Here is a 15,831-nt window from a genome sequence, read left to right as displayed (position 1 = left end):
ACCCTTGTGGTCTTTTTTGAAAAAAATCGTACAGTAGAATTACTGATTTTTTAACTAAGAAATGCAATTGAATTGGATGAAATTTAACGACAAAATTTAATTGACTATTTTTGAAAAATTTTCAGACTTTGAAACCAAAATCCCAACATTTTTCGACTTTCATAAATTGTTTTTAAAAAAATCATCATTATTCATCAGCAAAAATTCTCTGAATCCATAATTTTCAACCTCAAAAAATTCTCTCAAGTTTCTTTAATAATGCATATTTTTTCAATTTCTTTTTTTGGGAGGGAAGAGAAGGCGAGGGGATGGGAGGGGAGGGGAGGGGAGGGGAGGGGCAAGGAGTGTTTTAATTGCAAACACCAAAGTCATGTCGAGGTGGGGAGATTTTTTGAAAAATAAATAAGTATCTGAAGTATTTAACGTCTTCGAGTAAAATTTCAATCACTGAATTTAATTTTTAGAATTTTGAAACATTTTAAAAAATTTACATGGCTTATAAGAAAAATTGAAATTTTATTTGAGCTCCATTTTCAAGCCTACGACGAATTTTCCAGACTTCAAGCTGCTACATTACGAAATGAAGGTTTCAACTCGGCTCAAAATGACCATAAATTGATTCTAGAAGTCAAAAATGAAGTGTAAATTCAAATCTACGTTTTCCATATCAATTGGATTAAATGTTTACATTTTTTAAACGCCAATTTGGAACTTGGAAAATCCATCAAAACGTGAAAAATAAACTTCCATTCGACTTTTTTAATCCCTCCGAAATTCATCATTTTTAAGTTCAAATACATGAATTCCAAGAAAAATTTCAGATCTCGAGCTCTGCCTCATATCGACAGTGTGTCCCAAAATATCATCGTAGTCAAAATTTCAATGATTAAATCCATTTTTGAATTTTTGGTTAACTTTTTTGAATTCAAAAAAATGTGAATTTCAAATTTTTTCAACCTGTATAATTTTTTTTTTTTATCGAAACGCACAAATGTAAACACTTCTTGCTTCATATCAATACTTCAACTCAAAAACAACGATTTCTTTAAAGCCCTTCTGGAGCTTCTAACAAATTTTCAATTTTTTCTAAAAATGTCAGATGGATTTGAAACGCTTATAAAAGTCCATTCATTCAAAAAGTGAATCCATAAGTTGAAAATTCACTTTTGACTCCTCTAATGTAACTTGAAAATCCTAGAGAAAATTTTAAAATTTGCTGGAGGTTCCAAAGCTACTCAAAATTGGATGTTTTTAGATTGGTGGGGGGGGGGGGGAGTTGAAATGAAAAAATACCTTTAATGAAAAATTGAAAATTTGGAAAAATATTAACCAATCAGCATCTTTAAAAAATTTTTAATGTTCAAAAATTCGCCAAAAATTCAAAAATGAATCTCCAAAGATTCGATTTCAGGGGTTCCAAAACAGGCTCTTTCAATTTAATTTGGTCTCGTTTGAATCGGACGGTCTCAAAAGATTTTTTGTGGTGAGAAAACTCCTCAACATTTTTCAAAATTTTGGAATAATTTCAAAGTTTTTAAAATTTAAAAAAAAATCAAAATTTTATTCAAGTTTTGATTTTTGAAAATTTCGAAATTTTCTTTTCAAATGACGAATGCTAAGAAAATGGCACACCCTTTCGTTCACTTGCTGACCTATTTTCTCAAAAAAATCGACCAGATTTCAAAAAAAAAAAAATCGCCAGGCCACATTAAAATAATTTCAAAGTTTCGTGACATTTTTTGAGCTTCCTATCGACACATTTATTCAATTATTCGTCTGGCTCGTCGAATCGAGCAAATACACGAAAATGAATCATCGCTGAAAAATTCTTTACGCACGTTTAATAGTCGTTTAAGTCTCGAGTCGAGTAATAAATTTGAATTCCTGACAAAACAGCGATACTTTATTGCTACCTATCTGATCTACCCACCAAACCACCGAGATAGCGAAGAAGACAGATAAAATAGCAAATAGAAACAAGGGAGCTAGAATTGTCTCAAACAAGTAACTATGGGTAATATAGCGTTATTTTTGCAACATATTAAAACACAAGACGAGAAAAGAATCGAGAGCTAGCTCTAAGAGAGGAGGAGGGGGGGGGGTCTAATTCCAATACATCAGAAAAAGCTACACCACCCCTTACACACGTGACTTCATAAGTAGGTAAACACCAACACCACCCACAAGACCCGTAGAGAGAAAAAAACCCAGTTCCGAAAATCTTTACAGATGATACAGTACTCGTAGTCGTAGTATTAATACAAAAGCTCGTTCCCTTGCCCTAGTTTTCTTCCCGGTTCCAAAGCGAGAGCTCAGATACGCCGAAAGAAAAGGCCCAGTTAACGCTAAAAAATAACTCCGGGTAACGAACCAACCAACCAACCTACCGGCGTTGGAAATTTATGAAAGGAGAGAGAAACATACCAGAATAAGAGAAACAGAGAAACAGAGAGAGAGAGAGAAAAATGAAAAAGAGAAATCCAAGTACAAAAACGTTATCTATAACTACGAACTGCAAAAGCGTAAGCAATTTCACGGTTAATTCTAGGTAAGTACTATTCACCTGGTAAGCTCTTCTTCTTGCGCTGTTTTTTGGCTTCTTTGTAGTGGGACGCATGCAAAAGGGAAAGATAACAAAACATGAATTTAAAAAAAAAAAGTACATGGCAACAAAACAACGAAAAAAAAAAAATACAAAAGAAAACAATGATTCTCTACTTCTACGAGAAAATAAACGGCGTAAAAAAGCAAACCGATTTAGAACCACACAATACTTTTTTTGGCAATACATTTATAAAATGGCAATTCTCACATGATGTTAATAATTACATCTAGAAGGCAATACTAAAACGGTTTTTTTCTTCTTTTTATTTATTTCTTTGTATTTATTCGTCGTTTTAATATAGGTAAGTATTGTAACCGAAGCCACGATGAGTTTATTTTTTATTTTTTTTTTGTTGATAATTTTTAATAACCGGATATGCCAACCAAGGTAAAGTTTACCTATAGGTTGTGATTTTTTTTTTGCTTATTAAATCGCGAACTAATTATCCTGTTGGTATAAATGGGAAATATTCGATAGAAATATTAGGTATTAAAACCGAAAAAGGCGAACTGAAACATAAACATAATAAATTAATAGAAAACATCCTACAACGTTGTGTGTTGTACCTATACTTAGGTAGATAGGTATAGGCAGACACTGGAGACAAAAATAGGTACATAATGGCTGGAAATTCACTCTTTATAGGTATATCGTAGTGCTACATTTTCCGCATCTTTTCCATCATATTGACTTTTCATACTCTTATATAATACACAAAATGGCGACAAGGTGTTACATTACACGCGCAAAGACGCCCTATAAAATTACCTTTTCGCTTCTTTTTAATTTCTTGCTCTTGTTCATCGACGGCGGCACCCAGTAAAGTGAAGATAATACCGGCTTGAGAATTAACACCCACAGCCGTTACTATCATTTTACCGCTACCCTCCATGACGTGCGTACCTGACGAAAAAAAAAAAATAGAAATTAAGCACATGACGTACAAATAAGGTAAGTAAGCGACGATTTTTTCCCCTCCCTTTTTAACACGTATAATTCCTCAGATTAGTTCGTTCGCGTTACGAAAATAAATTTTTGAAAAGTTTTAGCTCAAAAAATACCTATAACAATTTTTTTTTAAAACGTGCTGTGGGAGTCCCAAATTTCTTAAGGGATTTGACCCAGCTGTGTATTAGAAGCGGACGAGAATGATGAAAATTTCAGCCTTAAAATATAATATTTGAGAGTGAAAATATTATGAACGAGCAGATTTTTGCTTCGAGAAATGGGGACTGGGGAGGGTGGTTCGTTTTGAATGAATTTCTCTATAAAATGAAAACAAAATAAAATTGTTCTAATTTGAAAACGAATCCGAGCTGGAAAAGAGCCATCGTTGATTCAGGGAGGAGGGGGGGGGGTCCAAACAATTATCAAAACAAGAATAAGCAGCCCCAAAAACGAATATTTCGTCACCCATCATATTGCATGTTTCCAAATTTTGGGCTTCGAGCTCTAGCTCTTATTGGAGTCTTGGCTTTAGATGAGGCCCAACGATTATTGAAAAAAATATAGGTATAACCAGCTCTGAAGCCCTATATATTTCGATACCCATTTATGGCATTTTTAAACATTCCGGGCCCCAATGTCTGATTTGGGAGGCTCAATTTTGATTTTGGAGGTCAAACAGATTTCAGAATCTGAATCAGGGTGTTGAAAAAATCTATAATTCAATACCCATGTCGTATTTTTCAAAATTCTAGCTCTCAAGTCCTTCTCTGGGAGGCTCGATTCGGATTTTCCAATTCAAAGAATTTCAAAATCAGAATAAAAGTGCTAAAAAACCTATATAATTCGATATCGATGTTGTATTTTTCAACATTTTTAGCATCAAGTAGATGGAAGTTCAATTTTTATTTTGGGGTCAAGGTCAAACGTTTCTCAGAATCAAAATCATTAATCAGACCCTTCTAAAACGTACATTAAGACTTGATACCCATCACATCATATTTTTCGAGGATTAAAATTTTTTCTCACCCTTCTCGCCACCCCCCCCCATCCCTGACTTGGAAAGTCAATTTTTGGAAAACTTGGAAAAAAATTCCAAAATGAGACGAAGGACCTCAGAAGTACTTTTTCAGTCCAACAGTGGATATTTTTGAATGAGGAGGTCACACCCTTCCAAATTTCAGCCTCCCCCCCAATTTGTTCAAATATTTGAAAAAAAAATGAAAAATCATGTGACACAGAATTTCAGCCTAGATACTTATTTAAAAATATGATCTACTTAAAACTCGCAATAAACCTTCAAATTTTGCAAAAAAAAAAAAAAAAAATTGAAAAACTGGTGTGACCCATGAGTTGTTAGATCCTTTAGGGGCACTGACTTCAAATTTCAACTAGTTTTTTCAAAATGATCCACTTCAAACCTCACAATATAAACCCTCAAATTAAAAAAAAAAATGAAAAATTCGTACTTGTGACCTGTTGTTTGTTTGGATTTCAGAGGAGCTGATTTCAAATGTTGAACTGTTTTTGTGATTTAATAAAGATTCACAAACCCCCTTCCCTTGAAAATAAACCCTAGGAAAATCATATCTTAAAAACTGCAAAGGCTATAGGTGGATAAGTATGGTGAATTTGCCCCCGAGAGCTTCAGGGTTGATATTTGCATGGAAGGTTGGTACCCTTGAGCACCTTCCGTCACGAAAGTTTCAGACCCCCAGACCCCCCCCCCCCGTTTTTGAGAAACCCCCCCTTTTCTGAAATTACAATAGAAATTTTTTTCTCAGCCCCATGTGAACCGATTTTTTTAATTTTTTGGTTTGTTGTAAACATCCATAAGAGGCATCCCCACAAAAAATTTCAACCCCCTCCTCCCATATCTTCCCCTCAAAATGGCGTTTTTTAGTTTTGTTTGCCCGTTTTAGCAATGATCATGATTCGGCACAAAAATGCGAATAGCATTTTTAAATGTATTTTTGACTCCTACAAAACATATATTTTTTTCAAAAAAAAATTTTTGGTGGGCCGTGGTCAAAAATTGAAAAAACCAACAGAGGGAGTTAAAAATGGATTCTGGTGTAAATCATTGTTTTTGGTAAACAAGGTGTCGTTTCCATATGAATCGAACCCCCCGAACACGAATATGACGCCCAATCTTATGCTACCCTCATCCACACCCCTCCAGCGCATCTGCCCCCTTCTCAATTTTTACTATATCAAAAGTTCAGCTATTTTCGTAATATTGGTGTCGTTTCCAAATGAATCCAACCCCCCGAACACGAATATGACGTTCAATTTTACGCTACCCTCATCCACACCCCTCCAGCGCATCTGCCCCCTTCTCAATTTTTACTATACGAGTATTAAAAGTTGAGCTATTTTCGTAATGTTGGTACTGTTTCCATATGGATCGAACCCCCCGAACACGAATATGACGTCCAATTTTTTGCTACCCTCATCCACACCCCTCCAGTGCATTAGCCCCCACCTCAATTCCTACTATATTAAATATTGAGCTATTTTCATAATGTTGGTATAGTTTCCATATGAATCGAACGCCCCGAACACGAATATGACGTCCAATTTTACGCTACCCTCATCCACACCCCTCCAGCGCATCTGCCCCCTTCTCAATTTTTACTATACGAGTATTAAAAGTTGAGCTATTTTCGTAATGTTGGTACTGTTTCCATATGGATCGAACCCCCCGAACACGAATATGACGTCCAATTTTTTGCTACCCTCATCCACACCCCTCCAGTGCCTTAGCCCCCACCTCAATTCCTACTATATTAAATATTGAGCTATTTTCATAATGTTGGTATCGTTTCCATATGAATCGAACCCTCCGAACACGAATATGAATTCCAATTTTTTGCTACCCTCATCCACACCCCTCCCCAGTGCGTCTACCCCCAACTCAATATTCACTATATTGAAAGTTCAGATATTTTCGTAATGTTGGTATTGGTTCCATATGAGTCGAACATTCCGAACACGAATATGACGTCCAATTTTTTGCTACCCTCATCCACACCCCTCCCCAGTGCGTCTACCCCCAACTCAATATTCACTATATTGAAAGTTCAGATATTTTCGTAATGTTGGTATTGGTTCCATATGAGTCGAACATTCCGAACACGAATATGACGTCCAATTTTATGCTACTCTCATCCACAACCCTCGAGTGCCTCTGCCCCAACTCAATTTTCACTATATATTGAAAGTTCAGATATTTTCAAAATGTTGGTGTCGTTTCCATATGAATCTAACACCCCGAATACGAATATGAAGTCCAATTTTATGCTAACCTCAACCACAACCCTATACAGTGCCTCCGCCCCCACCTAAACCATAAATGTTTTCACCAACTCTGATCAATCTTCTACAAATAATTACTCGGGTTGTTATTACTTTTAAAAGTATGTTTCGCGAAGGTTGAAAACTCGTAAAACAATGACCATCGCAAGGTTCAAACTTTAACATTCAAGTTTCGAGGTTTCCATTCGTGCCAAAATGACACCCAGCATTATGAAAATAGGTTTAGCATTTCAAATAATAAAAATTGTCGAGCTGGCTGTAGCCTGAAAGGCGATGGATGAGAGTAGAGTTAAATTGGACTTCATATTAGTGTTCGGGGTGTTCGACTCATATAGAACCGACACCAACATTATGAAAATATCTGAACTTTCAATATAGTGAAAATTGAGTTGGGGGCAGACGCACTGGGGAGGGGTGTGGATGAGAGTAGCAAAAAATTGGAATTCATATTTGTGTTCGGAGGGTTCGATTCATATGGAAACGATACCAACATTATGAAAATAGCTCAATATTTAATATAGTAGGAATTGAGGTGGGGGCTAAGGCACTGGAGGGGTGTGGATGAGGGTAGCGTAAAATTGGACGTCATATTCGTGTTCGGGGGGTTCGATTCATTTGGAAACGACACCAATATTACGAAAATAGCTGAACTTTTGATATAGTAAAAATTGAGAAGGGGGCAGATGCGCTGGAGGGGTGTGGATGAGGGTAGCATAAGATTGGGCGTCATATTCGTGTTCGAGGGGTTCGATTCATATGGAAACGACACCTTGTTTACCAAAAACAATGATTTACACCAGAATCCATTTTTAACTCCCTCTGTTGGTTTTTTCAATTTTTGACCACGGCCCACCAAAAATTTTTTTTTGAAAAAAATATATGTTTTGTAGGAGTCAAAAATACATTTAAAAATGCTATTCGCATTTTTGTGCCGAATCATGATCATTGCTAAAACGGGCAAACAAAACTAAAAAACGCCATTTCGAGGGGAAAATATGGGGGGAGGGGGTTGAAATTTTTTGTGGGGATGCCTCTTATGGATGTTTACAACATACCAAAAAATTAAAAAAATCGGTTCACATGGGGCTGAGAAAAAAATTTCTATTGTAATTTCAGAAAAGGGGGGGTTTCTCAAAAACGGGGGGGGGTCTGGGGGTCTGAAACTTTCGTGACGGAAGGTGCTCAAGGGTACCAACCCTCCATGCAAATATCAACCCTGAAGCTCTCGGGGGCAAATTCACCATACTTATCCACCTATAGCCTTTTCAAACATTTGAAATTTGAACCACGAAGAACCAAATAGTTTTCAAAGACTTAGGGAGGTCAGATGTCAAAAGAAAACGAGTGAATGTGACCTCTAATTGAAGGTCACATCGAATTCCAAAATAAATGCACAATTTTTTGGACGAGTTTTTCTCAAAGAAAAAGTGACACGATGAAAATTTTAAAAATTTTCCAATTCGAATTCTTCTAAAATTTATTATCAGACATTTTGAACAATCATGCAATCACAAACACCCCCTCCCCCAAAATTGAAAATTTTGAAAAAATTGTTACAAAATTTAAAAGCTGGACATTTTTTGCAAGTTTTATAAGAAAATTAAAATGTCAGAGTACTTTGAAAAAAGCTAAAAATTTCGTGAAAATATTGGAGATTTTTGAAAAAATGTTCAAAAAATCAACTTTAATTTATTTTCAATTTTTAAAATTTGATAAAAAATTTTTAAAACTTTTAGAAAAATTGAAATTAAAAAGAAATGCACAAAAACATTTAAAAATTTGGAATTAATTTTTTTGAAAATTGAAAACTAAAAAAATTGTCAAAATTTTGATCATTACGAATAGTTTGAATATTGAATTTCAATTCAAATTGAAAGTTTTCTTTTTTGAAATCAATTTTTATATGTATTTAATAAGTACAAAGATTTCCTTTTTTTTTTGGAAAATTTTTAAAAATTCATCTCAGAACTTGATATGGTTTCAAAATTTGAGCTTTCATTTTTCCAAAATTTAGGTTTTCTTAAATGAAAGTCCCCCCAAATAGAAGGATTTTCAAAGGTCTACTCTCCAAAAAAAAAATTTAGACAAGTTTCACTTTTTTTTCCAAGTTTTTATGACGATGAACTTCATGAAGTCCATTTTAGACTATGAAAATAAGTACATATTGAAGATTCCATCTTTCAAATCTAAGCGTATACTTTCAAGTTTTGGGGTGATATTCTTCTCATCATCAATTCGAAAGTCAGAAAATTACTACAATTTTCAGCTCCCTCCAGTAAAAAATGAAAACCGCTTCAAATCGGCTTAAATTAGCCAAAATTGGCTAAAATTGAAAAAAATTATCGACCACAAACAAATGAATTCAGCTCAACATTTTTACAATAAATTAGAGAAGATTTTTTTCAAAACGAAAAATTACTCTGAAAATTGTTGAACTCATTCTTATAAGAAATCAGATAAAATATGAAGAAGGAGAGGGCTCAAAGTCATTTTTTCTCACAACTTCATCATTATTAAATTCGAATAATTATGAACATCTCAAAACACAATTTTCAGTTTAAAAATGCACAACTTTTTCACCAGTGACTAGACTTCAGAGTCTCTTCAATAACCTTATTTAAAATTTACGTTTTCAATTTTTCATAGAAATAAACAGAGGCTGCAGAATTTTCTCTGGAGGGTAAAAGTGTATCTCAAGATCAATAAATTAGTATCGACGTTGAGTACTTCGACCTTTATAAAAACAACTCTTCTCTCATATGTGAATAATTGACCCGAAGGAAGAAGCTTCGAAAAACTTCACGTATCACCTGCAAATTTGAAAAAAAAAAATCCAACAAGAAGATACAGCAACCCCAAAAAATCTACGAGTTTCGATTTTCAAACATTTTTTCGTCGATTTCATAATACAAATGGGCATACGTATTCGGAAATAAAAAAAAACTTTCATCACTTCAAATTCCGCTTTAGTAAACCATAAGGCATCCAAAGGATAAGTTTTAAGTGGTCATAAACACGATTTTATTCTATTCTTTTGAGTTTTATTGTCAAAGTGCAATAAAAATTGACCAACAAGTCACAGAAAATAAACACCTACGCAGCTCGTACTCAGATTAGTATCTCTGATTTTACTCCCAAATTTGTATACGCAATCTTCGAAAATAAGCTTCGCAAAGCAATTTTACGACAGAGCAACGTCTTTCTCTCTTTTTTTTCTGGGGGGGGGGTGAGGGGATGGGAATGAGAGGTGGATTTTTAACCATTTTATTCAAGTGCTTAAAAATCTGCTCTCTAGGTTACGATTGCATTTTCTCCTCCTAAATTGTCCCTTACCCCACCCTACTATGAACCTAAATTCATGGGAATTGATCTTCGTTCATATACCTAATTTATTTCTGAATATTTATGTCATCAAAATGCACGAAAAAAGAATTCACATCCGGTAGATTTTATCCCCAAAAGCGAACGAATCAAAATCTGAGATGTTCTATACGCATCGAAATCAATAAAAGTAAAATTAAAGGTCACCACAATATAATCTAATCTATCGGTTTTCAGTTTGTTAGTTCGTTTAAAATGAATTGACAGCCGGATTCTTACCGGACAGCACCATCGGGTCGAACGATTCACCCTTCTTGACATGATCCGATTCGCCGGTCAGCGAAGACTCGTCGATTTTCAAGTCATTACTTTGAATTAAACAACCGTCTGCTGGTAGCAAATCACCATATTTAATCTGTAAAATAACGTAGCCGGGTTTTCATAAGCAGGTATATTATACATAATAAAAATTACATGTACGTACAGTAAAGTAACGTACAGTGAACAGTGAACACGGCAGCATATAGGGGGATAGGGAACGATAGTAGCGAGTATGATGTTTAGATATCACGATACGTGAACTATAGAGTCATTAACGTAATGGTTTGTATACGGTTCGGAATGGCAAGTAGGTGCTTATTAATGAATAACATTGGCGATATAGGTATACGAATCCCTATGATGAGGAAGGAGAATAATACGCGAATGTGCGATTACAAAAATAGCGATAGGTAGGTAGGTAAGGTACCATCGAGCACGCACAACGTGCAGGAGCAGGAAAATTTTTCACCAAGCAAGAGCTACCATGGTAGATACTAGATAGATTACTTACTTGGCAAATATCACCGACTACGATATCACCAACGGATATCTGCTTCACTTCGCTTTGTCTTATCACCGAAAATTTGTGTTCGCCTTCGATACGATTTTGTAATCCTCTAAACTGCCTTTCTTTGGTGTAATCGTTAAATGCAGTTACAAATACTACCACTATGACCGATATTAATATAGCTAAACCTTCGATCCACCCGTGCTTCGTTTCTTCATCCTCTGTACGTACACAATAAATCATGTATTAGTATACAGACAAATACGAGTTACTCGAGCAATGTATGTACATATTAATACTCTACCTACATATAGGTATACTATAGCCTACACGACCCTACGTATATTAGACAAATAATACGGTAAGTATAGGTATTCGAGGAATTTCATCGGCATTCGTACGGATGAGTGAAAATTAATATTTGACCAAAATAATGCAGCGAACTTGAACCTTGATTATCGACACAGGATACCACCAAGGGTATTCTATTGTTTACATTACCTACATATTTATTTACCTCTCGTTAGCGTTGAATAGGTTGTTGTATATAAGCCGGAATTTTCAGGAAAAACGTGAGGTAAACTGGGAAAGGAAGGCGATGGGTGGCGGATTAATAAGTGGTTTGATCTGACCAGACTTGGTCAGATACGATCATTTTCCCCTGGGTCGCTTTATTTAACATCCGAAAGGAGATGGCTCAATAAAATCATTTGGTTTGACATTACCCCCCCCCCCTCCATTTTTGCCTCAAAGCAAAATTCGTTTCAATCTTAGGTTGGAGCAAATGCAAAAACAGTGTTTTAAACGTGTTCGAAACGTCGAATTTTGAATATTCTTCCATTTAACAGAATTTTATACAATACATGTTTTATTCACTTTGATACATTTTGGGAACCCCTGACTCTCTTTCGAAGTGACCCACCAAGCTGAAATTAATTTCTAATCTTAATATCAACGTGAAATTCCTACATTGTTCTGATAGAACTTTAGAGATTTTAGAAACCATAAATTTTTTTCAACTTGAAATGGGGACATTTCTCCAAATTGGAAAATTATCACAATTGTGATGGAAATGAGTAGGAAAAAATAAAAAATTTATCAATAATTTTGCTGAAATTTAAAATAAATAAGAATATGCTGACCACAACAAATCAAGCATTCTATTCAAGAAGAGAAAACAGATCACTAGAGATTTTAAACCACAATCACATGAAATCACAGCTGAGGATGGTACAGTCGCATGGGATTTGAATAAGATTCTAGAGAACTGGAGATTGTACTGCAGCAATCTATATTAGAGTGAACCACTGAACCCAAACAACAATGAAGTACCAGAAATTGAAGTGGACGGGGTAGAAGAGCTGGAAATCTTACTTGACAAAGTAAGAGATGCCGTCAAGGCATTGAGAAAACATAAAGCACCTGGATGTGATGGTATTGAGACTGAGATACTACAGTTCATGGGTAAAAAATCAGAGAAGGTGATCTGGAAGATATGCTACAACATATGGCACAAAAGAGAACGGCCCAAAGATTGGTGCAAATCAGTGTTAATTCTGCTACTAGAAATGTGTGTCATTAGGAAATTTCACAGTGGCGGCATGAGGTCAATTTTTATCGGTGTGGCGGCATTTTAACAGTGTGCGCCGAATTTCATGCCGGGTCTAAATTGATGGCAGCACAGTGGGATGAACATGGTGTACAATGGTCGATGATTCAGATGCAATATGTGACCATCCGCAATAAAACCAACCATCCGTCGCAAAAAATCGAAAATTTTTTTTCCTGAATTTTTGTTCCCTAAACCATTTAGGGCCCAAAAATAGGTGAAATACATTTTTTGATTTTTGCGATGGATGGTCAGTTTTATCGTAGACGGTCACATATTTAGCCTGACAAACCCATAGTTTTGTCCGTTGAAAAGAGAAAATTTGGTAACTGAGGTTTTTGAATTTTAGGGCCACACTTTCAACTTTGATCACTATTTTGCCCAAAATCTAAAAACATAAAAAGGGACTTCAATTGGAGAGAAATGAAAATTAAAAAAAAAAATTTGACATCAGTACCAAAATTTGGGGTCTTAAGAGCTCTAAGATCATTTTTAAAGACCATTCTTCACACCATTTCACACTGATAAGATATCGGTGCGTCAAAATTTGAATTATTGGCAGTGGCGAGCCTGCGTGAAATCAGCGGCGCACATGTCTATCCACTATACAAGAGAAATGATACAAAAATATTGTGCTAACTATCGCACAATAGCCCTGATTCCACATGCCAGTAAAGTGATGCTCCAAATAATCAATAACAGGATCAAGGCATACTTGCATAGGTAGATTCCACCTGAATAGGCAGGTTTTATGCCTGGAAGAGGTACAAGAGAGCAGATTTTGAACATCAGACAAATATGTAATTGAAAAATTCTGTGAATTCAACATCCCTGTGGTACTAGGTATGTTTCATTGACTATGCAAAGGCCTTCAACTGTGTCAATTGGACAAAGCTATATGAGATACTACGCGAGATGAAAGTTCCAGAGCACCTAATTGAGCTAATCAAATCGCTGTATGATAAGACCGAGATGATGGTGAGAGTATTTGGAGAAGAGTTGAACCCGTTTCATCCAGAATGGGGAGTAAGGTAGGGCTGCATACTCTCACCTCTGCTGTTCAACATTTATGGCGAGTACGTCATGCAAAAAGCAGTGGAGAACTGGGAAGGCAGCATCAAGATAGGGGGAAGAAGAATCTGCAATCTCCATTACACTGGCAATACCTACCAGCTTAATAGCCGCAAATGAAGAGGAACTGGCAGAACTGATCAGGCAGGTCAGAATGGTTAGTGAGGACATGGGACTCCTCATAAATGAGGGGAAAACCAAGGTCATGGTTGTTGATAGAGCTGGATACTTACCAGAATCCGAAGCCCTGAATGAATTTGAAAAAGTGAACTCATTCAGTTATTTGGGTTGACTTGTGGATGCTGATGGAGGATCAGCCAAGGAAATTGGAAGACGAATAACTCTTGGAAAAGCAGCGATGCCTCAGTTGAGAAAAGTCACCACCAACCAGAAAATCTCCATAAAAACGAGGAAAAGACTAATCAGGACATTAGTTTTTCCAGTTTTCTTATATCAACTGCAAGAACCAACCAGGCTAAATAAAATATGTGAAACCAGGGTAATGAGTTATTTTGGACACGTAGCCAGGAGAGGACTGGAAAACATTGAAAAAGGAATTCTCTTTGGCAAGTTTCTTGGAACACAAGGGAGAGGAACATCTCCTACAAGGTGGATTGATCCAGTCCAGAAAATATTTGGCTCAGTTGCGACTGCGGCCACACTAGCTCAAGGCAGAGAGGAGCGGCAGTTGTTATTGGGGGCACACTAGTCGCTATCTAACTGCCTAGCATTCCTGCAATTTAGAAAAAAATTTGGTTGAGAACTAGGTAGATACCAAAAAGCTGATGTAGCATTCTGAACTTTTTTTCATGAGGATTTTTGGACCTCAAGGGCCAATTTTCAAAGGTCATTTTCAAAATTCCAGCCCAGTACCTCTTCCAGAAATGTACCTATTAAATCAAGATAATAATGCCAAATTTATGAAAAATAACAAGATGATTTTATAAAATTTTGGTCCAAAAAAATTGACATTTTTACAGATTGATCAACTTCCAAGTGTCTTAACAGCTTTTTTAAATCCTCTAGACCTTCTCCCCTTCCCTTGTCGAATTTGTAAATGCACTTTTGAAAATCGCTTCTCTAACTTGGGTATTTTTACACGGGTCATGTGGGAAGAAATCCCATGCACTCCCTCACCTCAAAATTGTCCTTCGCTGTGTTCTTTTTACTTTGAGAGTTTTACTTGTCTTGTTCTTGAACCACTAAAATGTTGAATAGATTTATTCTGGTGTTCTTTTTTGATGGTGAGGTGCTTATTAAAAATTAGTTTGTTATTTTTCACCATCGTTGAGCCCGAATTTCATGATGAGGTGAACATTTCTATGGGAAATTTAGTTGAAAACTTCGGAATTCTAACGGTCAATTTTAAAACTAAGAAGTTTATTGTTGACAAAAAAGAAAAAAAAAACAGAATTTCTGAAAATATGCACAAAAATGTTTTTAAAGCAAGTGTCGCATTGTAAAAAAATAATACAAAAAATACCAGAAAAATGCCAGGAAATTAAACTGAAACCTGTAGAACCTTCCCTTCCTCCCACCGTTTATATTTGTTATTTTTCACCATCGTTGAGCTCGAATTTCATGATGAGGTGAACATCGATTCAGTTTTTGACGAGTTTTCTAATCAAAGCAAATAATTTTACGTGAAAAAAAAAAAAAATGGGAAATTGAGTTGAAATATTTAGAATTTAAATGCTCGGTTTTAAAACCAAGAACTTTGTTGAAAAAAAAAAGGAGAAAAAAATGGAATTTGTATAACTGTGCACAAAAGTGTTTTTTAAGCAAATATCGTATGAAAAAAAAAGATAAAGGGAATATTTTCTCGAAATTAAACCAAAATCTGTATATCTTCTCCCTTCCCCTCCATCTGATGACTGAAGAAAATACGAAGATTAAGTCGTCAAACTCATAAATGCACTTTTGAAAATTATTGTTTTTGTAACGTGGAAGTTTTTAAATAAGCCACTTAAGAATTTTTTGTGATTTTAGCGACCCCCCCCCCTCCACTCTCCAAAATTGTAATTCACTGTTTTTCTGACTTCGCAAGGTACCAGAATATATACCCCTCTCTTCCTCTTCTTATCATGAATTTAATACAAGTACCTCCCAAACACAAGATTTCAATCTACTCGT

General features: G+C 35.5%; 1 protein-coding gene across 12 annotated transcripts in view; it reads right to left on the bottom strand.

Moving 5' to 3' along the window:
• Positions 1-15,831, bottom strand: part of PMCA (plasma membrane calcium-transporting ATPase 3) — a 246,445-nt gene that overhangs the window by 66,797 nt on the left and 163,817 nt on the right. For 11 of the 12 annotated variants that reach the window (XM_065363486.1, XM_065363485.1, XM_065363487.1 and 8 more), the window contains 4 exons: positions 11,022-11,239; positions 10,469-10,604; positions 3,374-3,508; positions 2,564-2,599 (listed from right to left, as the gene is read on the bottom strand). In XM_065363486.1, coding sequence (XP_065219558.1) covers positions 2,564-2,599; positions 3,374-3,508; positions 10,469-10,604; positions 11,022-11,239 — 525 coding nt within the window. The remainder of the gene's footprint in view (positions 1-2,563; positions 2,600-3,373; positions 3,509-10,468; positions 10,605-11,021; positions 11,240-15,831) is intronic. The other variant, XM_065363490.1, reaches the window with a different exon arrangement.

This window comes from Planococcus citri, chromosome 4 (genome assembly GCF_950023065.1).
Source record: "Planococcus citri chromosome 4, ihPlaCitr1.1, whole genome shotgun sequence".
Classification (NCBI taxonomy): domain Eukaryota; kingdom Metazoa; phylum Arthropoda; class Insecta; order Hemiptera; family Pseudococcidae; genus Planococcus; species Planococcus citri.
Note: the sequence above shows the minus strand (reverse complement) of the source record. Positions and strands in the feature narration are given on the sequence as shown.